General features: G+C 32.9%; 1 protein-coding gene across 6 annotated transcripts in view; it reads right to left on the bottom strand.

Annotated features, from left to right (window-relative positions):
- The window catches only part of ASCC3 (activating signal cointegrator 1 complex subunit 3), a 261,190-nt gene that overhangs the window by 112,534 nt on the left and 129,375 nt on the right, over positions 1–19,281 (bottom strand). For all 6 annotated transcript variants that reach the window (XM_021390450.1, XM_021390449.1, XM_021390453.1 and 3 more), the window contains one exon: positions 13,537–13,671. In XM_021390450.1, coding sequence (XP_021246125.1) covers positions 13,537–13,671 — 135 coding nt within the window. The remainder of the gene's footprint in view (positions 1–13,536; positions 13,672–19,281) is intronic.

The following is a 19,281-nucleotide window of genomic DNA, read 5'->3' as shown; positions in this document are numbered from 1 at the left end:
AAAAAAGGTTTCCACTAACACAAATATTGGATTTTTTTTTTACTATTAACTATTATTCCAGTAATCAAAACAATTGTTTACTAACACATATGGAAAAGAAAATGCTTTAAATTGTCAGATAAAATTTTTAGCTTGCTTGCTAAGACATGCATTTTTTCAAGAATTTATATTTGTTTTTAGTAACAGTTAACATAGCCCATATTATATTGTTATACAGATACTTCATATATATACTATACATGTCTATTATACATAATGCTTATTACAAATGCAGCTTTTCCATGTTGTGCTTTATACTCTCATCCATTGATGTGTGAAAGAAGAGAAAAGGAAGAAAGAATGGAAGGAAAGGAGGGAGAAAGTTATCTTCAAAATTTCATGTGAATGTAAAGGAACAATCCTTCAGGTGAAGCAGATTTTCCTACATTTTTTTCAGGATCACATGCGCAGTCCCCTGAAGCGTTTCATTTGTTGATGTTCCTACCACTAATATGTAGGCTAAATGTCTACACAAGCATCATATGGGAGACCACTCAAAATTTAGGCATCTAAGACAGACAATGTAAATTATGATTTAGAGAAGCTATTTCTATCCATTTGCTGAATGGACAGACTCCCAGCTCAAGATGCTACGAGATGCAGGAAGTAGAATGTATTTACATTCCCCTGGACCCACAGAGACAGTGTGTTTAGTTGTTACTCGTGAAATAAATATTCAAGAGCAAAGAAGAATGAATGTTAGTACATTTATTTTTAATTTGAATTCTTCAAAATATTCTAAAGCCAAACAATGAAAGTCCTTCAGCTACCATAAAATCAGCAGCATTAACAAGTGCGGCCACAAGATGGCTCTCAATACTCAGGATTTAAAACCGATCCGAAAACGAACTAACTGAATTTCAAATAGCTTTTCCCCTACTTATTAGTGATATGTTTCACCTCAAATTATTCCTAGAAACATTACTCCCACAACAGAAAAATAATTTTTAGATATTTTAGATTTGCTTTCTTCCTCAATGCCACAAACTTTTCAATAAAGAATTCAAAGGAGGTATTTCTAGACTATGTGTAACACGAGCGTATTCCTGTAGTCACACAACCCTCCCAAAAAACTAAGTCCTCTTGATAGCTGAAATTCTTACATATGTAAAACAAGTAATTTCCTTTTTTTTTTGTTAGCTTTCATGTGTTAACTATTACTAGTTCTTTGCCATGATAAAAAGTACACAAAACTTTATATTACAATATGAATTTGCATGTTGATAGCCTCTTGTACAGCTTGTTCTCTTCCAAAATGCTCTACCTATATTCTTTATGTTCTTAATTATCATTTTACCTTTCCTTTCAAAGGTTTATCAGTAGTTGTGGGTTTTGTTGGCAACCTTCCACCCATTTCCTTACTCATTTAGTATCATAAATATCTGTTTTCATTTAATATTTATCTTTTCCACAAGTGCAAATCTGAAATCTAAAGAAAGTGGACTATGTAGGAAAAAAAGGTATTAATAGGCAGGGTTATGATTTTCAAGTGAGCAAAGAATTACTTGATTCTGCTAAAAGAAAAAAAAACAAAGCAAACCACGCACTCCAGAAAAAGGAGAAATACAATGAACAATTATTTTTCTGCAAAAATGCAGATATATAACACAGAATTTGTACCTCTTTATCATGTTAAACAGAACTGTGACATGTTGCTGTGCATGATCACGAGCAGGATGGATGTTTAAAATTCACCCACAATAGTTAAGTATCTAGGATCAATACAACTGGAAAACAATTCACAGAATCACAGAACACGATAAACACAGACTTGTAACAGGTAAATCATAACTGTATGTGAGTAAGAGCAGAAGAAGATTCATAATAAAGTCCTTCACAGAGTTCACACCTTATTCAAATCATGTTACTAACATGGTGGTTGAAAATAACCTCAGGTTTCCCTCTGACTTTTCATTATGGATGAATGGATTTTTCAGACCAGTATGGTACTGTACTGTGAAAGGATAGAAGTCTCTTACAATCACTGCCTTGAATATATTCCTTAGACAAGAGACCTTAGTGATTACTTTGAGGAATATGCTACCTAACAGATACAAAGTCTAAGAGAGTACTTGAGAATAACTGCTACAGGTGTTTCAAAATTATCTGCCAAGGAACAAGAAATCAGACATGTTTTTAATGCTATGTTGCAGTAAAAACATTCTTCTACTATGCCCTAACTATTGAATCAAGAGTCCAGAAAACCATTTCTGAATGTACGGGATATTAAGAGAATTACAAGCAATACTGGTAATCTTACGTGAGTGCTTTTAACTTATAGAACACCATGACAGACTTACATTTTCTTACTGATTCCAGCTCCAGAAGCTAGCTGAAAATGCACATCTGCAAAACATTGTCCTGTGTTTTTCTATGAAACATTGTTTTGTGTTGTATTAAGTTGTGTCCTTAGGGCTTACTCCAAAGCCAACATCTCTTTCCCATTAGCTTCAATAGGTTTTTCATTTGGACCCTTCAACTGCAAACCAACTAGGACTTCTTTCAATTATTTAGCAATACTACAGTTTAAATGAAAACATGGCTATATGAATCTAAAGGTCTCAAACTCTTTTCAGATTTCTGATTGCTATCCTTGATAAATAAATGTAGCACAATACTTCAAAAAAGTGATCTCTAGAATCAAAGACTTTGCACTGGAATTCTGTTTTATTACAAAATGTGTGTATATGGAAGCCAGACGTACCCTCACAGACATAAAATGTACAGTACTTTTCATCATTGACACAACTGCCTTTGATTCCAGAGCTAACTGCTTTTCAAGTATTATACAAAGAGACTAGAAAGGCATTTGCAAAACTCTTGGTTTTCTAAATTCTCGACCCTAAGGGTTTGTCATCCAGTCCTATGTTTTTAGCATTTTGTCAGCAGTTCTCAATATTTTAGAACTTACAAATTTCCAGGCCAACTTACACAGTTAACTTTCTACACTGTTTAATTTTTTTTTCCTATGCAAATAAACAAAGATAGGGAAGAATCTCCAGCAGATCAACTACCAAAAATAGAGATTGCAACCTTAAGCACAGAAATAACAATGACAGTTCTGCACATGGCAAATTCAAAGTTAATCTCATAGTTCTGTTAATACCCATACTCAGAGTTACCTACAGAGAATGAAAGATCCTTGCAGTAGTTAGCAGAAACCAACATGGCTTCATCAAAAACAATTTTCAAGGTAATTATTCAAACAAATAACATTTTACAAGATCTAATAGGTCCTTATTTGGGAAAAAAAAAAAACCAACCTTTAATTCAAAAGATCATCTTTATATTATCAAGGTCCATGTATAAGATTTATTAAGAGGAGGTTCAATTTGCCCTTGAAAACTGAGCAGGAGCCAGTAAATACTGTCTCTGTAACAATCAAGATGCTGCAAACTCTTTTGGCCACAGGCACCTAGCTGGTGTGCAGGGTAGACCATCTCAGGTCTTGCTGAACTCAGGGAATCAGCAGCTGTACAGGTAACATTTTCCCCCTAGCAACAATTACTTCACAGAACTACATAACATCCCAAATTATTTTTCTTATCTATACATAATTTTATGATCATACTAATCTTTACCTACATAAACTTAATGGTCTCGGTCCTCTTGAATCCATCAGGAAACAAAGACAGTTGGCTAATCCGCATAGATACATTTAGCTTTTTAAAATTTATTTTTAGCTATGTACTTCTAGTACATAAGGAACTTGTTGTCCTATTTCACATTTGTCTCAGCATTCCATACTTTTGCAAATTCTGCCTTTTGTCACTAAAAAAGATTTACCAGAGAATCATTACATAAACTTTTGAAGTCACTTACTTACTTTTACAGAGATGATAAACCATTACAATAGAGAAAAACTTTTGTACATATAGTCACTTTTAGTAGAGCTTCAAATGTGTTTCATTAGACATTTTTACATGGTAGAGCTAATTAGATATCAGAAGGCAGGATACATAGAAAATTAACTTCTTGATTTCTATAGCAAGGGCCCACAAAACGAATGTGAGAAATTTATTTGTGAGTACTGAGCAGACTGCTATTAGGTACTCTGGTTGCACAAGCAGTTTTTCAGACACACGATGACTACATTATATGCTGACACCATTTTTTATTAAAGTGGTAGTAAACAACTATATATTATTAGATTTAAAATGGACCAATGGCTGATTAATGGTTGACATCAATATAGATAAAGCAAGATGCCATAACACTTATAACCATGTAATTTTTATATAAAAAGTTTATACATGATTTATAGAAGTAATCATAGTTTAAGTTCCACTACTTTTGAGTTAAGAACATTAAATATTCAAAACAAAATTATTTGCAATTATTGATTATCAAAGCAACAAATTATTCTCTCAAAGATAAGATGATGCTGAAAAAATTTTACTCATTTAATTAGAAAAGTTGTAAATGTGAACTATAGCATGAAATATAAATTCAAAGCCAAAAAACGTTCATATTTGAAGGTCTTGTGTAAAATTTTTGGAAATGTTTTCAGGCCATAAACACATCATCTGCAACTATGTCAAAACAGGATCTGTCTTGCTTGTCTATTGTTTTTTTTCCAGTTTTCCCTACGGGTTCACAATTATTTTAACCAACAAAAGTCTGAAGCTGAATAAAACCAGTGCCTGAAATACATTCCAGTTCATCCCATTCTAGAAACATCACCGTAGTTCTAAATATTCTCCTATTCTAGAGAACACATTAGAAATTTTGATGGTATTCATTTCAAATATTTTTATCCCATTTAGACTATGGGAGATGCTAGGACATGGTACTCACGTGTTTTCCGTATTTCTTGAAATATTTAGCACGTTTTATATCTTACTGTTGCTTGACAAAGAAACAGATTCACGCAGCCATTCATGAGACTGTAAAGTGAAACTTTGTTTCCTAGTCAAGTCCGATGACCTAATAAGTATAGTTTGCATTTGACAGGAAGGAAACATCCCAGGAAACAAAACTTACCGGTGTTTGTATTTTTCATTAGGACATTAGGAAATTTTTTTTTTTTACCATGGTAGTGGTCAAACATTGGAACAGGCTTTCTAGAGAGGTGGTTGATGCCTCATGCCTATCAGTGTCCAAGAGGCATTTGGATAATGCTTTCAGTAATGTGCTTTAACTTTTGGTCAGCCCTGAAGTGGTCAGGCAGTTGGACTAGATAATCTTTGTAGACCTGTTCCAACTGAACTATTTTATTCTTTTTAGCCTTGAAATTCACAAATCTTCTAATACTGCTTTTGTATTCTATCAGCAGCAGTGAAATCTGCCTAACAGCTTTTCAGTAATGTTATTTTCATTCCATATTACAGAGGCAGTTCCTTTTTTATCTACCACTTTTCATTATAGTTCATATACAGCTTGTGTATACTCTAGCCTTGTCAAAAACACGTTGCTGTCACTCTAGCACCCACTAACATAATTTAATTCTAGTTCTGCTTTTTGCTAATGAATAAAAAATTCAAACATAGTATATGTAAAGAGATGTATCCAAACACACATATGACACTGAAAATCTCAGAAACGAAGATGGTAAGAGTATTGTGTTGTTTTTTTTTAATAACTTTTTTTTTATCATTTGTTGCTGTTGTTCAGATCTTTTATAACCAGTGACTAATGTTTTTGGTGTAACAATCTGCTAGCAACGAAAACAGATTTCTTAAATAACTAGGCTCTTCAAGAGAAATCCGGCAAATTTAGGCAAAATTATATTCTACAATGCTTAAGTTGCTATGCAATAGTATCGGTACATACTAATGCACAGCTGTTTTATATAATACAATGCTTTTCTCGTGCACATTGATTTCCAACAAGAAGGGAATCTTCTGTATCTTATTTGACTTCTGAAATTCTCTTTCAAAGGCGGTAAAGATGAGTTAAAAAACAAATAGAAAATAAAATTAAAATGTTGCAGAAATCAAAGCCTTCATATCTTCTGGCCTCTTATACACAGTAATTTTGAGAACATAAATCAAATATAAGATATGCTAAAACCAAAGACTATGTGTTTGGTACAACTTAAACTAAAATAAAAAGGTAATAAATCTGTGGAAAAAAATCTGCACAACTCTCTGAAGGTACGCTTAATTGCTTTTTAATCTTTTTTATTTACCCCAAAGCACGTCCTGCTCTCAGTATGTGGTATGAGCAGACAGTGGATCAAGTCCAGTTCTCTTACTCATAATGGCTGTTTCTAATTGGTCTTTTACTATTTTTTTTTTTAATGTGCACTCATTTTCATCCTATTATTTCAAAATTCATTTTAACTAGATGTCATTCATTTTAACAGGAGCAAAAATGCTTCTGTTCAGTTCTGATCTACTCTACATACTATACAAATAAACTAAAGGAATAGTTAGAAAGTTCAAACTAATTTACCAAAATTGTAGTATTTGGGGGACCGGGAAAATAGATGACAACTGAAACACTGAGCAGATATAGCTAAATAATGACATCAAACCATAATAAAATTAAACAGTATTTAGGAAGCTTTCTTATTTTCAATATAAAAGAAATTAAGAACTGCAATGGAATTAAGTAATTTTTTTCCATCTGCTAAGAAAGTATTTTTTTCCTAAATGAAAACTTGAATTAAGCATCTAAACATACCATGGGAAAAAAAAAATGTTTCATACTGTGTTCAACAGAAGAAAAATTATCAATAGGTAAGTAAACAGAACTTTTCATGCAACAGGTGAATTCAATTAATTGCACTTATTCCAAGTAATATCAGAAGAAAGCATATAGCTTTATTGTACAGGATACTATGAACCATAGGTTTTGTTATGAACTTTGTTTCAGGAAAGACAATCATCAAGAGCATTTTGTGATGCCCTGCATCTTGAAAGCAAGGGCTTTTAAAATGTATTTAAAAATGCATTATGTCCTTTATAACCGTAAAGAACAGTACTTTGAGACTTTGCAAAATCCTTTACCAGTCAACTATTATTCTAGAGAAAAAGTAAAATCTAACACAATTCACTGAATCCCAGAAAATTTATTCTGTTAAGTTCCTATAAGGAAATAAAATGCAGTTTGTAGCAGAATGTCAATAACTGAAAAATATCAAGTCTGTTTGAGAATAATATAATTATCACGAGATACAAAGTATAACTGATCATCAGCAAGGCACATTTACTATAAGGGCACAATGCAGAAACCCCATGAATACCAATCAACTTTTCAAACATTACTCCTGCTGAATAAAACTCTTGTATCTATAGTATTTCCTGACAGATGGATTCCTAACTAGATACAGTTTCTTTAAATACTAGTCAGCATAAGGTACACTTAAGGCTTACTCAAATTGTATGTAACCAGAATTGTTTGCCAGTATGGTTTGGTGCATCATATAAAGAAAAGGTGTCTGGTATTGCCTACAACCTCGCTGAACATACTGGATAAGATTACACATTGCAGCCAACTACCAACAGGACAAATCTTGGGAAAAGAATGAAAGACCATAGGGTCCTTTATTTTATTTATTTTTTGAAGAAAAATAAAATAATTCTTGCTGAATCAATCCTCAGGGATTGAAAGCACATGAAAACAACCAAAGCAGAGTCAACCAAGCTTTTCAAGGGAGGACTAAGTAGGGACTAAGGCAGAAAAAATTTACACTGAATTTAATTTTATCTCCTAATTTCTTCTAGCAGGGCTGTTTCCAAGTGACCAGATATTGCTAGCTTTTGAAACTGTTAAATCACAGCAGAAAACATGAAGAAAAGGGAACTTTCTGGTCCCAAGAGACATTATATCAGACCTTCATTACAGACTATGAGAGCAGATACTGATAAAAATCAAATTAGAATCATCATAGAATCATAGAATTGTTTGCGCTGGAAGGTGCCCTTAAAGGTCATCTAGTCCAACTGCCCCATAGTGAACAGGAACATCTGCAGCTACGTTAGGTTGCTCAGAGTCCTGTCCAGCCTGACCTTGAATGTCTCTAGGGACAGGGCATCCACTGCATCTCTGGGCAACCCATTCCAGTGCCTCACTATCCTTCTTGTAAAGAACATTTTTCTTACATCTAATCTAAATCTCCATCTCCCCTTGTTCTACCACAAGAGTCTGTCCTTTCTTACAGCCTCCCTTTAGATATTGAAAGGCCGCTATCAGGTCTTCCTGGAGCCAAATTGAGTAGTGGGCTGTATAGCTGAAGAGGAAAGAGTGTAGTCATTTTGAGAACATGAAACATGAGAACAATCATATCAGAATTATTACTATTTTTCTTCTTCCCAAATAGCCTTGAAATTTTCTTTTGAAATGTTTATGTACTATTAGCACATCTATTAAATAATTAATAATTACTGTGAAAATACTCAGCAGCCTTTTTCTTTTTGACCTGGATTATGTGCTAAAACATCCTAGCAGCTAACTGAAGGGGATTTTCATAGTTAAAGGATAAAAGAATGTTGTGGGGTTTTCTCTTCGTCAGTGCCCCCAGATGAGGTTATAACTTCAGGAAAGACAAGGAGATCACCAATTAACATGAGAGAGATATTAAGAACAAACATAAAAATTGTTGAATATAATACACTCTTAATAACTTCACTTATTTTTAAGTAAGTTAGTCTTACAGTAAGATGAATATTTATGCCAAAAATACACATACACGGCTACTGACTGCGCAAACTTCTGCATTTCCAGCATCAATCACATAACTACTCATCACAATCAGTAATGTCAAAGTCTGACATCAAGGAACCTCTATTGGTCTAATACTGTTCCCATATCCCAGAGAGAAAGTTTAAACCCGTTGTTTTAATATGATGTAAATTTAACTTTCAGGTTCTACATTTACAAGCACAAATAAAGACGACATTTTGAAAATGTACCTACCCTAAAATTTGTACTGACTGAATGCAAATACTACGTTACCTTGTGGGGGACTGTGGCAGACTTAATTCAAGGAAAGCAGCTTAATCAGAACATAAATATGACAACAGTTTCAAATGATCTTACTAAGCGCATTTGGAATTTAATAGGAAATTTTGTCAACAATGAAAGGGGATGCTATAGGCAACACATTATTCTGCAGTTTATCAAAGCATTTCCATGGAGGATTAGTAAGAAAAGGCATTAAGTCTTACACTTACAGTGATTAAATCCATCGCTGATTTTAACCTGAAAAACTCCGGAGTTGCTAAAAAGTTGCATTCAACAGCATGTAACATCTTTTTGTACTTCCCTGAACAAACACATCAGCACCTCTGTCAGATGTATTCACAACCTCACAGATTATTCTAGAAAAAGATCTGCTATCCCATTTTGCTTCTAGGGCTCTATTACAAACACAACACAGCTTCTGGAAGTAGAACAAATATTCATGAGACAGATTTCCAGCTATAAACAGGATAAAGTCAATCATTGTTGCATATCAATTTGATGTTCATGATGGAAAAAACAGAATATATGATCAAGCCAATAGATTGGGGGGAAAAAAGTTCATTTTATCTCTCATAGGATATCAGCAGGCTTATGTGTTACCTCAGTGTTGTAGTTATCAGAGCTCCAAAGACAAGCCAACAAATCTGAAATACTTATCTGACCCAAAAATTAGACTGATTTTCGGAGAGATAAGCAATTAAATTTGATAACAGAATTCAGTCTACAACACATATTTAATACTTTCTCATTCATAATAGAAACTCTAGAGAATTGCAGCACATTGCATACAACGTAGAGAAGTTTTCCATACACTGAGGCAAAGTTCTTTCTTAGGAAAGAGTAAAACTGATAAACTAAATGAACACCTAATAATCCTAGTGCTATTCTACTGTAAATTCTTGGAAAAAGGGACACATCTGGAATTTCAAAGGTTTGTTTACTTGCTCTAATAGACCAGTCATACATTCTACCTGAACTGAGCAGTACATATACATTGTAAAAAGAAAAACATATATATATCAAAGCTTGCCTGTGCTATCAAGGCAACTGTATTTTTGCATGTTATTATCTTCCACACAAAACAAACAAAATGACCCCAAAGATCCAAAGAAAAGTGACAATTTTGTACTGGTTGTGTTTGTAGGGGTAATCTGCCTTTTATGCATTTAGCCACAGCCTTGCTGTAGAAATGTGAAGCTTAACAAAATTGTCTAAAAAGACTTAATTTAGTTGATAAATAAACAAACAACTTCTGCAGGAGAAGACTTAAATTTATCATTTAAAAGTCAAAACATGATCCAGTGGGAACTGAAGTTGGATCAATTCTAGGTGAAGATAATGTACCTCTTTTTAAGCTCGAGAGAAAAATTTAGTAAGAGAAGAGGGACTTTTCCATTGCCCTAGGTGTTAAATTGAGTATAGATGTCTCTACAGCAAGTGCAATACAGACTCATAGAAGGAATTTGGTGAAGTCGTATGCAAGAGTTTAGATGGTCATTAGGGATGTAAGATCTAACTCTACTAAAACGGAATCATTTTGCTCTAATAAAACTTCACCATACAATTCACATAACAAAATTCTTAAAAATATATAAAATATGTATAGATACAAAACTTGATACCTCAAATATAACTAGAGAAGATGAAGTAACATTTCACTTCTGGTCTGTTCTCTCATTTTTGTTTTTTTTTTTGGTAAAGACCATTTAGGCAAGTAACTTACACAGTTTGCTAAACAGATTGATTAGCATCAATCCTGATTACCATCCAATCGCAGTAACTATGTGATTTTTTGGCTATGACGCTGCCAAAAACTGAGCCAGTTATCTGCATTCCTACTATCTACTGATAATAAATATATTTCTGAATCTTAATGTTTGTACAATATTGTGATTACAGAACAGTAATATAGGAATTTTAAAGAACTAAGATCCTCTTTTTTGGATACTTCATATCTATTTAGAATGTCTAATACTGAAAATGCCACTTAAGTTTGAACTAGATTCATCAAAAATACAAATTGGTGTTTAAAACTGATGAAAAAATATAGTTTGGAGCATAATAATACAACAAATCAGTATAATGTGTGCCTTCTCTTTAAAAAGGAAGAAAAGAATCTGACTTTGAAAGTCAAGAAACAATATTTTCTTCATGTAGCATTTTCCATTTGAATATACTAGACTTCAATCTAGATAATAAATTTCTTACAAATATATAGGTAAGAATGCATTTATGCTAACACTTCAGTTCATAACAGAAGTGGCTCTGAAGCACAAAATAGGTAGGCCACTCTGAAAGTAATGCCTCCTATTTATTTCCATGGAAACTACAACAGAGTGCACAATAACACTATTTGATAGAGAAGATTCTCAGCAACAAAACACTATTTTGCAACATTTTTCACCAGCACTCACTATGCAACTCCATCAGCAATGAACAAGAGCCTACATGCAGTGCTTATAAAAATCTGCAGCAGTGGAGGTGACCTACTGCTGCTGAAATCCACTGTGCACCACCTCACAGTGCTCACATCCACTGTTTGGTCTTCATAAATGCTCAGGAAGAGTTGACGACTGTCAATGGGTGCAATTTACTTCCACATGGAGGAATTCAGTGACACCCTTTTTCTTCCTATGCACTTCCATGTCAGACGTCATTTTGTCAAACTGCCCCTCTGCTGCCATCTGTCACACGGCAATAAAATGTAGTTGAATATTGGTGGGAAGGTTCAGCCTCTACTGCCATACCACCGACATCCACCTCTGATGTTGTGGGACAACATAACAAAATAGGAAGCATTACTTTCAGAGCAGTCCTCAAATGTGAAGACAGATACATCACATAGGATGCACCGCTGAAACCAGAGCTAACTTCCTAACTTAATGAGTAGTAATTTTGAGTGCCTAAATGAATACTGGTATTTTCAATTCCTTAATTTTTTTTTTCCCATTTTAGCACTGAAAATCTAATATTGTTTTAATAAACTAGGAGTTTCAGATTTTGTTCTAAAAAGTCTAATGAAAAGAGGATCAGCATTAATTTTCAGTGTTACAGTAGAAACATCAGATTTCCAGGTTTGGTTCTGATAATATTTTTAAAATGCAGCAGTTACTAGCATCCACTAGAAAAAGAGAAGATTTTTAACATACGCATTTTTGACATACGCTATTTATGAAAGGTAAGGACATCAATTTGTAATTAAGTATATTTCTATAAATATTTATTACAGTTATCAGAAGTATCTTGAAAAAGAACATAGATTATTATGATTTTTAAAAATCTTCTCTAATTTATAATTTTCTCTACATTACAGAAATTTCAGTTTACTAACTGTAATGTCTCTGCTCCATTCATAATTAATAGATCTGTGTGAATATCTCCCCCATTCTCTTCAGTTATAAGATATGGTAGTGTATTTGTTACATCTCAAACAGACAAAGATTCTAACTCTCTTCCCCTTGCTCCACACCTATCCAATTCCTAATTCACAGATGCAAAAAATATTTAAAATTTTATCTACATATTTACTAGTGAGAGAAGGTATCTTATGTATAGATTAAACTTTATATAATGAAAAGGTATTTCTTCTATGATTAGTTATTTAGTTTGGGAGAGAGGAAAAACATTACATTTCAGGGAATATTAACAAGACTTCAGTCATTACCTCAAATAATATATCTTCTAATGCAAAAGTCATATATAACAATAAATTAAGAATTGTTTTGGAAAGCTGTTCTCAGCAGAAATACAGGCATATTGCTTGAGTAGATGAAAAGAAATTGTTTGAGACCAAGTTACTACATTAGAAAAAAACTGAAAGGTCAAATAACACTATTCTAGCAGGGACAGAACTGTAAAAACACATAAAGATACACAGTTTCATTTGGTAAGCACTTGGCTATTGCTTAAAATACAAATAATTTATGAACCATATACAAATTTCTCATACAAAACCAGATTAAGGAGGCTAATCCCTTCTAAGAGTCAAATGCCTTTCCCACTTTTCATTCTTAGAACAATTACTTTTTGATTGCCCATCACTAGGTGATATTTGAGGAAAGTCAGATAGTTTTGGAAAGGTGATAAATTTACCGATGAAGTCAGGTTAATACTTAGGACAGTTTTCTGTCATAAAGGGTGAAGAGTAGAAAATATTTATGGAAAGAGTGCAAAATGAAGGAGATGCATACTCTCTGAAGACAGTGACAATCAGTAGCTTAGCGTCTTCCTGAGTTGGAGATTGCATGAAGATTACTGTGAACCATGAGCACCAAAATCATTCTTCTCTAATTTGCCCAATTCTTTCCGATAAAAAGCCTTCCTCCTCAATGCTATGATAGACTTGAGAAATCAAACAATATCAGTGAAATTTCAGCTAATTGTAAGTAACAGCACTGGTTTCTCTTCATTCATCTTTGGCATTATTCTTTACTTTCTACCTCTATTTAATTCAGAAATTCCACTGCTCCTTCCAGAGCAAAACACGTTCTCAAGAAGCTCAAAAACACTGCAATATTCCCATACTGGATGGTAACATAAAAGCAAAATTAGAATTGCAAAAATTAGCAACATAAATTATTCACTTACCTGTTTTTCAGCTTGTCCATAATCTGATCCTTGATGTGACAAAAAGTGACAAATATGACCATTGTTTTTTGCTTTTTCTCGAAGAGCCATAGCAGTTTTGACTGTGGCATTTCTAGCATGAACAAACACCATCACCTTAAGACAGAAAGAAATAGAGCTGATGAGAAATGACTGAAGTCTGAAACAATGAAAGCACTTTAATAACAAAATATTCCGTACTATAAGAACAAATTAAATGGGTAAATGCAGGGCATAATGATGAAAAATCATTATGTAGCTGTAGAGAAATTGAAGGATGATCCTGCCTGTATTATACATAATGTTTTTCAAGAGCTTCTGAAAAGGTTCTCATTTCTAATTCTTTAGTCTTTGAAAGATAAGTAACGATCATTGGAAATATCTTTTTCAAATAGTGAAGAGATTGGCACTGAGGAAAAAAAAAAGCACAATTTGACACATCCTAAATGATCCAGAAAGTAAATACAGAAGTGATAAGTTATTTAATGGTATGATTTGACTATGCAAGACAGTTGAAACAAAAACTGACTATAAGGAGCCTTTGGAGAATATTATAATCCCAAAACACTAAACAATCAAAGAGAAGAATGAAACTAAGTAAGAACAAATGTAAACATACATGCAGATACAAATTTTAAACTCACAGATAATGTTGGGTTTAAACCCCATAGCATCACTCATAAAGATACTTTAAAGACAGTGGATGTTTCCCTGAAGATACCAACTACGGATTGAGTAAAAAGATAATCAAAAATGTAGTAATTGATAGACAGAGAATTAACAATAAAACAGAAAGCATTTTTGAAATGATTTGAACTCCTGTCTACAGTAGATTTTGAAAATACACTAATGTATCATCCACACAACCTCGTGGTCACTTATTATTTTTACCACATATATATACACATACAAGTGAATTAATGTTTATTCAATTAATAGGAATGGATTGAAAATTCATTAAGCATGGACAAGATCCATTAAGGTAAGAAAATATGGAATAAACCATAGGAGGAAGGATTGAGTGATTCCAAACCCACTATAAGACTTCAAAGGGAAAGCTGGCTGTAAGACCAATGTGTGCTATGTATGCGTGCCTGCATAACGACTGAATTCCTGCCAGCTATCATGAAGAATCAACAGAAAGATACGAGTGACTGGTTTAACCAAAGTAAATGAAGAATGCCTTTTCTTCTACTTGCTCAATTATGCCTTATAGGAATGTAATTATTTTGTGCTAGTCAATGATGGAGAATATCTATCACTAGTGATTAAATGCCAGTTAATTACAGTGCCAATAACAGCTTGGAATGTCTGATAGCCAAATACTGCTGGGAAAGGTATGCTATAGAAAACACTCAATACTTTCCCCCTGAGAATTTCGTGTTGCTCACTGTTTGCATAAATTGACAATGCATAGTTGGCCAGACAGCTCCTAGGTTTGATCTCATATGACAAATTTTGTGTTCTTAATACTCCCACTTGGAAAAGTTTGAATGACTGGCTAATAAGTAAGCTGAATCAATGTGAATATAGAACTAAAGTTCTATTTTAAGTCAGTTTCAGTTGCATTTTATGACAGGTATGTCAAATTCCAGACAACCCTGTGCTTTTAATTTGGTTCTTTTGGCAGCAACATCCTTGTATCAACCTGTGGCATGTTACCAAATCATTCTAAAATAAAACATTATTAATAAATAAATTAGCTATGTTTAAGGGCATAATTAAACTTGTTATTACTTCTGTTCTGAATTTCGAAATTTATAATTTAATTGGAAACATAGAATGTATGTGTATTTTTATATCAAAGTGCACAAAGCAGCTGTAAATTTATATAAACTATAAATTTATCATTAAAAATAATCAAAATGAAAACAGGTGACAGCATAAGGAGAAGAAAAAAGAGAAACAATGCTGTATATCTCTTTGCTACCCAGGAGAATTACACATTACTTATTTTAGCTTACTTGGTACATCTTTCCATGATCATTTCAGTAACGTTGTGATTTCTATAATTACTAGCTTTTGTCTGAGTAAAAAATATTCTCAAATACATGTCATAGTAAGCACCTTCATTTTGTTTGAATTAAAATACTTATTAGCAAAACCTTTTTAAAATTTTGTCAAAAAGAGGCTACAGCATAACAGAGCATAGTGCATATCTTCATGTCTTCATCAATTATTTAAGGATTGCTTACTTATCCTTTTGCAAATTCTTTTTATAGAAAGCCTAAAAACAAAGCAACAACACAACTATTGAGAGTAGTAAATTCCTTTCATTAAGAGGTCCGTCAAGTCATCTTCACTGAATTCTCACTTCATAATCTTCAATTTTAAGTCCAATTGATTTTATACTTTACTAACTTGTTTCCTTTAAAGATGAAGTAATACTAACATTTGATTCTCTACTGAAGAGATTAACAAGTCATCTTTTCTAAATAGGTAATTTCTGAAAGTAAAGAAAACGAGTAAATACAGTATTGGACATTAAATAGGAATGGCCTTTTTATCCAGGTTATTCTGAAGCTTCTGAATTAGGAAGTATAGAAATATTTGACATATTGACTTCTTCAAAACAAAACAAAACAAAACAACCAACAACAGACATATGCACTAAGGAGTTTTACAATTCAACGACAAAATAGGTTTGTCAATTGGTTTTACAGTGTATCTTAAAATTTTAGATTCTATTTTATTTCAGTCTTGCATTAATTTTGAATAACTGAAATATAAAATATAAACTTGCAGAATGGTGTTTATATAACACTAATATTGATAAATATCTTATTAGATCTCTTGACCTTTTTAGAATCCATACTCAAAGATCAAATTAAGTGTGGTGTGAGTGAATTTTTGAGACTTGTGGGTCTTATGTTCCTAGAGAAGGACAAAGCTCACAGAAAAGCTGCTAAGAGGAATGCTTTTAAAGCTGGAAAGGAAATAATAAAACCAGTCAAAAATAACAAGCAGATCTGTACATAAGTGTGTATGTATATCCAACAAACTTCTTAGTTAACCAGGTTACACTTTTTCATGGGTTGTTTAAACAAGACACAGATAAATACTGGGACATGCATTCAAACTAAACAAACTACTGTATAGAGAGCATTATAGGTGTAACACTTTGGTAGCTAGAACTATTTCTAGAAAGGAGCAAAAAAGCTGTACTGAGAAATGAGATGTGGTAAAACTGAGTCACCACAGTGACATAAAGTAGAGAACAGAATGCTAGTCACAGAAAATATAAAAGAGTAGAAAGTAGGTCCTTAACTGAAGAATGTTCACAATTATGTAAATAAGCAGTAACTGCAATAATTGAATAAAGCCCATTCCTGGAGTTATAAAAGTAAACAAAATTTTTCTTAGTTCTAATCATAATCAGGCAGAGCCTTTATTAACTATCACTATCATGTTCCAGTCCTGCTTAAACAATGACAAGCAACAGCAAAAAGATAAGGAATTACTATTTCAAAGGCTTAGAATTTTCTTTCTTTTTTTTGTTACTTTTCAGACTTCTTCCCTGGCCTTAACGCTTTCTCACCTTCAGATCAGATATAATCCAGTTCTTTTCTCAGGATGAAAATGAGCTAATAGTGCACTGGTGGATGAAGCAGTAACATTCATGTCTAATTTTTACTACTCAGAAACATAAGAAAGCCAAGTTAATCTAAATTTCTGTATGAAGGTAAAATTTAATAGGTGACACTTTGCTAAAGAGAACTATGCAAACTGATAAATGTAAATATATTTGTGTTTTTGAATCTTGGCCACTGAACATTTCTGAAATTATTACATAGCACTACCCTAGCAAGACCTTTCAGTTAACACATTTCAAAATGTATCATTCAAATAATAATCAGTTTGCCTCAGAAGAATCTGAATCATTTTTCAGTGTTTGGTGCCTTGATTTTCTTTGAAATGTTAGATTAATCTAAAAAGCAACAAAAAAAAATGTAGTGCTATGAAAGATACATCAGTACAGAATTTATACAGCATTTGGCACACGTAGTCATCTACTTGAGATGCTATGCAAGATACATATGAGCTAAAGAAATGCAAATATATAAAAGCACAGCTATGAGAGGTAGTAGAAAAGACCAAAATCCATTAATAAATAACACCATAACATAAATTAAATTGAAATTTCCTATGAAAACAGAATTCTTGGCAGAAATAAAATTATACAGTTTTGCATGTTCGACAGAGACTTAAGAAAAACTAAACAAAAAAACCAACAATGAAACAAAAAACCCTACTGTGCAATGTGGAATTAAAGCTCACAAGACTATTATCAATTTAACATCAAGATCACTGCTACAATATTCAAAATCTAAGAAAAAACTTGTTTTCTAAAATCTAAGAAAATATTTGTTTCATGCTGTTGTGAAAGTTAATAACGCTGGAAAAAGATCTGGAGGCTTTGTACCTAAAAACAACTAAGAATGTCCTTTCTTGTCACTGCCTAGCAAAACTGCCATTGTAATCCTAAAGCTTCTGCCTACATGAATCTGAAATTAAATGGGACTTTCCCTCCAAGTGTAATCCCATGCTGTGATTTCCACAATAACCAGAAAACAAGCAGCATGTTTCTCTATTAGAGGACTGGAAGATGTTTCAAGTGCATGAATAGGAATAATAATAGGCAGAAGTAACCCAGGAAAATAACCCTGGAATTGTTAACTCTGACCTGAATGAGTTGGCTGGGCTACAATTCAAGGTCTATATTGCACCTCTACTGTAAAAAAAAAAAAAAATGTATATATATACACACAATGGATAGTACTAAATTAGGAAGCCAGACTTAAATCAATACAATGTGCAGTTAACATTCCTTATGTTTAAGCACTACCTGCCACATTTTGTACGTGAAGCAGACAATGCTTACTTCATCTAGTTTTCACCTTGTTTCATCAAGCACACTGATCAAAACCCTGTCCTAAAGACAAAATTAACAATTCCGTAACAGCATTTGCTGTAAGGCTAATCATTACAAGAAAACGGGATTACAGAACGTCAAGAAAAAAGCACATGACATTGTTTCCTCATACGCATATTTTGCAAGTGAAACTAAGGTTAAGTGCATTCCCTGACTGATCTTGATACTTAAGATATGAGATCATACAGCTTACTGCATATGACTTGATAAGCTCAAAGCACAGATCCTAATAACTCTGTTGAAGGTAAGAGCACTTTTGTCAGATCAATAATTGCTATGTCCTAGTTCTCAAAATTTGGAAGCCCTGATTAATATGTATTTCTGAAGATTTTTATTTTAGCAACTTCTGCTTGTGTCACACCACATATACTATTGAAGGCAGAGAGAGAATCTAAATTTTCATTGTCCTACATAACAGACCATCTCTTTTTTATATATTATTTTTTATTGTATCCATTACAGTATTTTGATCCTCTATAATGAAGATGTCATTATACGTAACTATTTCCTTAGCTTGCTAAATATGTTGCAGCACATGAGGAACTAAAAGAAACCTAATGCATAAAAGCCTTCAGTATATTCAATAGCCACAGAAAACGTTCGATATTCCATCTTCTACACAGCTTCTTCTCACAGAATCATTGTGACAATATCTGACATTACAACAATCATTCAGTCAAGGAAGATATAAGAACTTGTTATGCATCAAACAATAACAACAAAACAAATGTTGATATAACTGTCCTGTACTCAGAGACTTTCTACAGCTCTTATAGGATATCTAAATCTCAGAT

The sequence above is a fragment of the Numida meleagris genome, chromosome 3 (assembly GCF_002078875.1).
Source record: "Numida meleagris isolate 19003 breed g44 Domestic line chromosome 3, NumMel1.0, whole genome shotgun sequence".
In the NCBI taxonomy this organism is placed as follows: domain Eukaryota; kingdom Metazoa; phylum Chordata; class Aves; order Galliformes; family Numididae; genus Numida; species Numida meleagris.
Note: the sequence above shows the minus strand (reverse complement) of the source record. Positions and strands in the feature narration are given on the sequence as shown.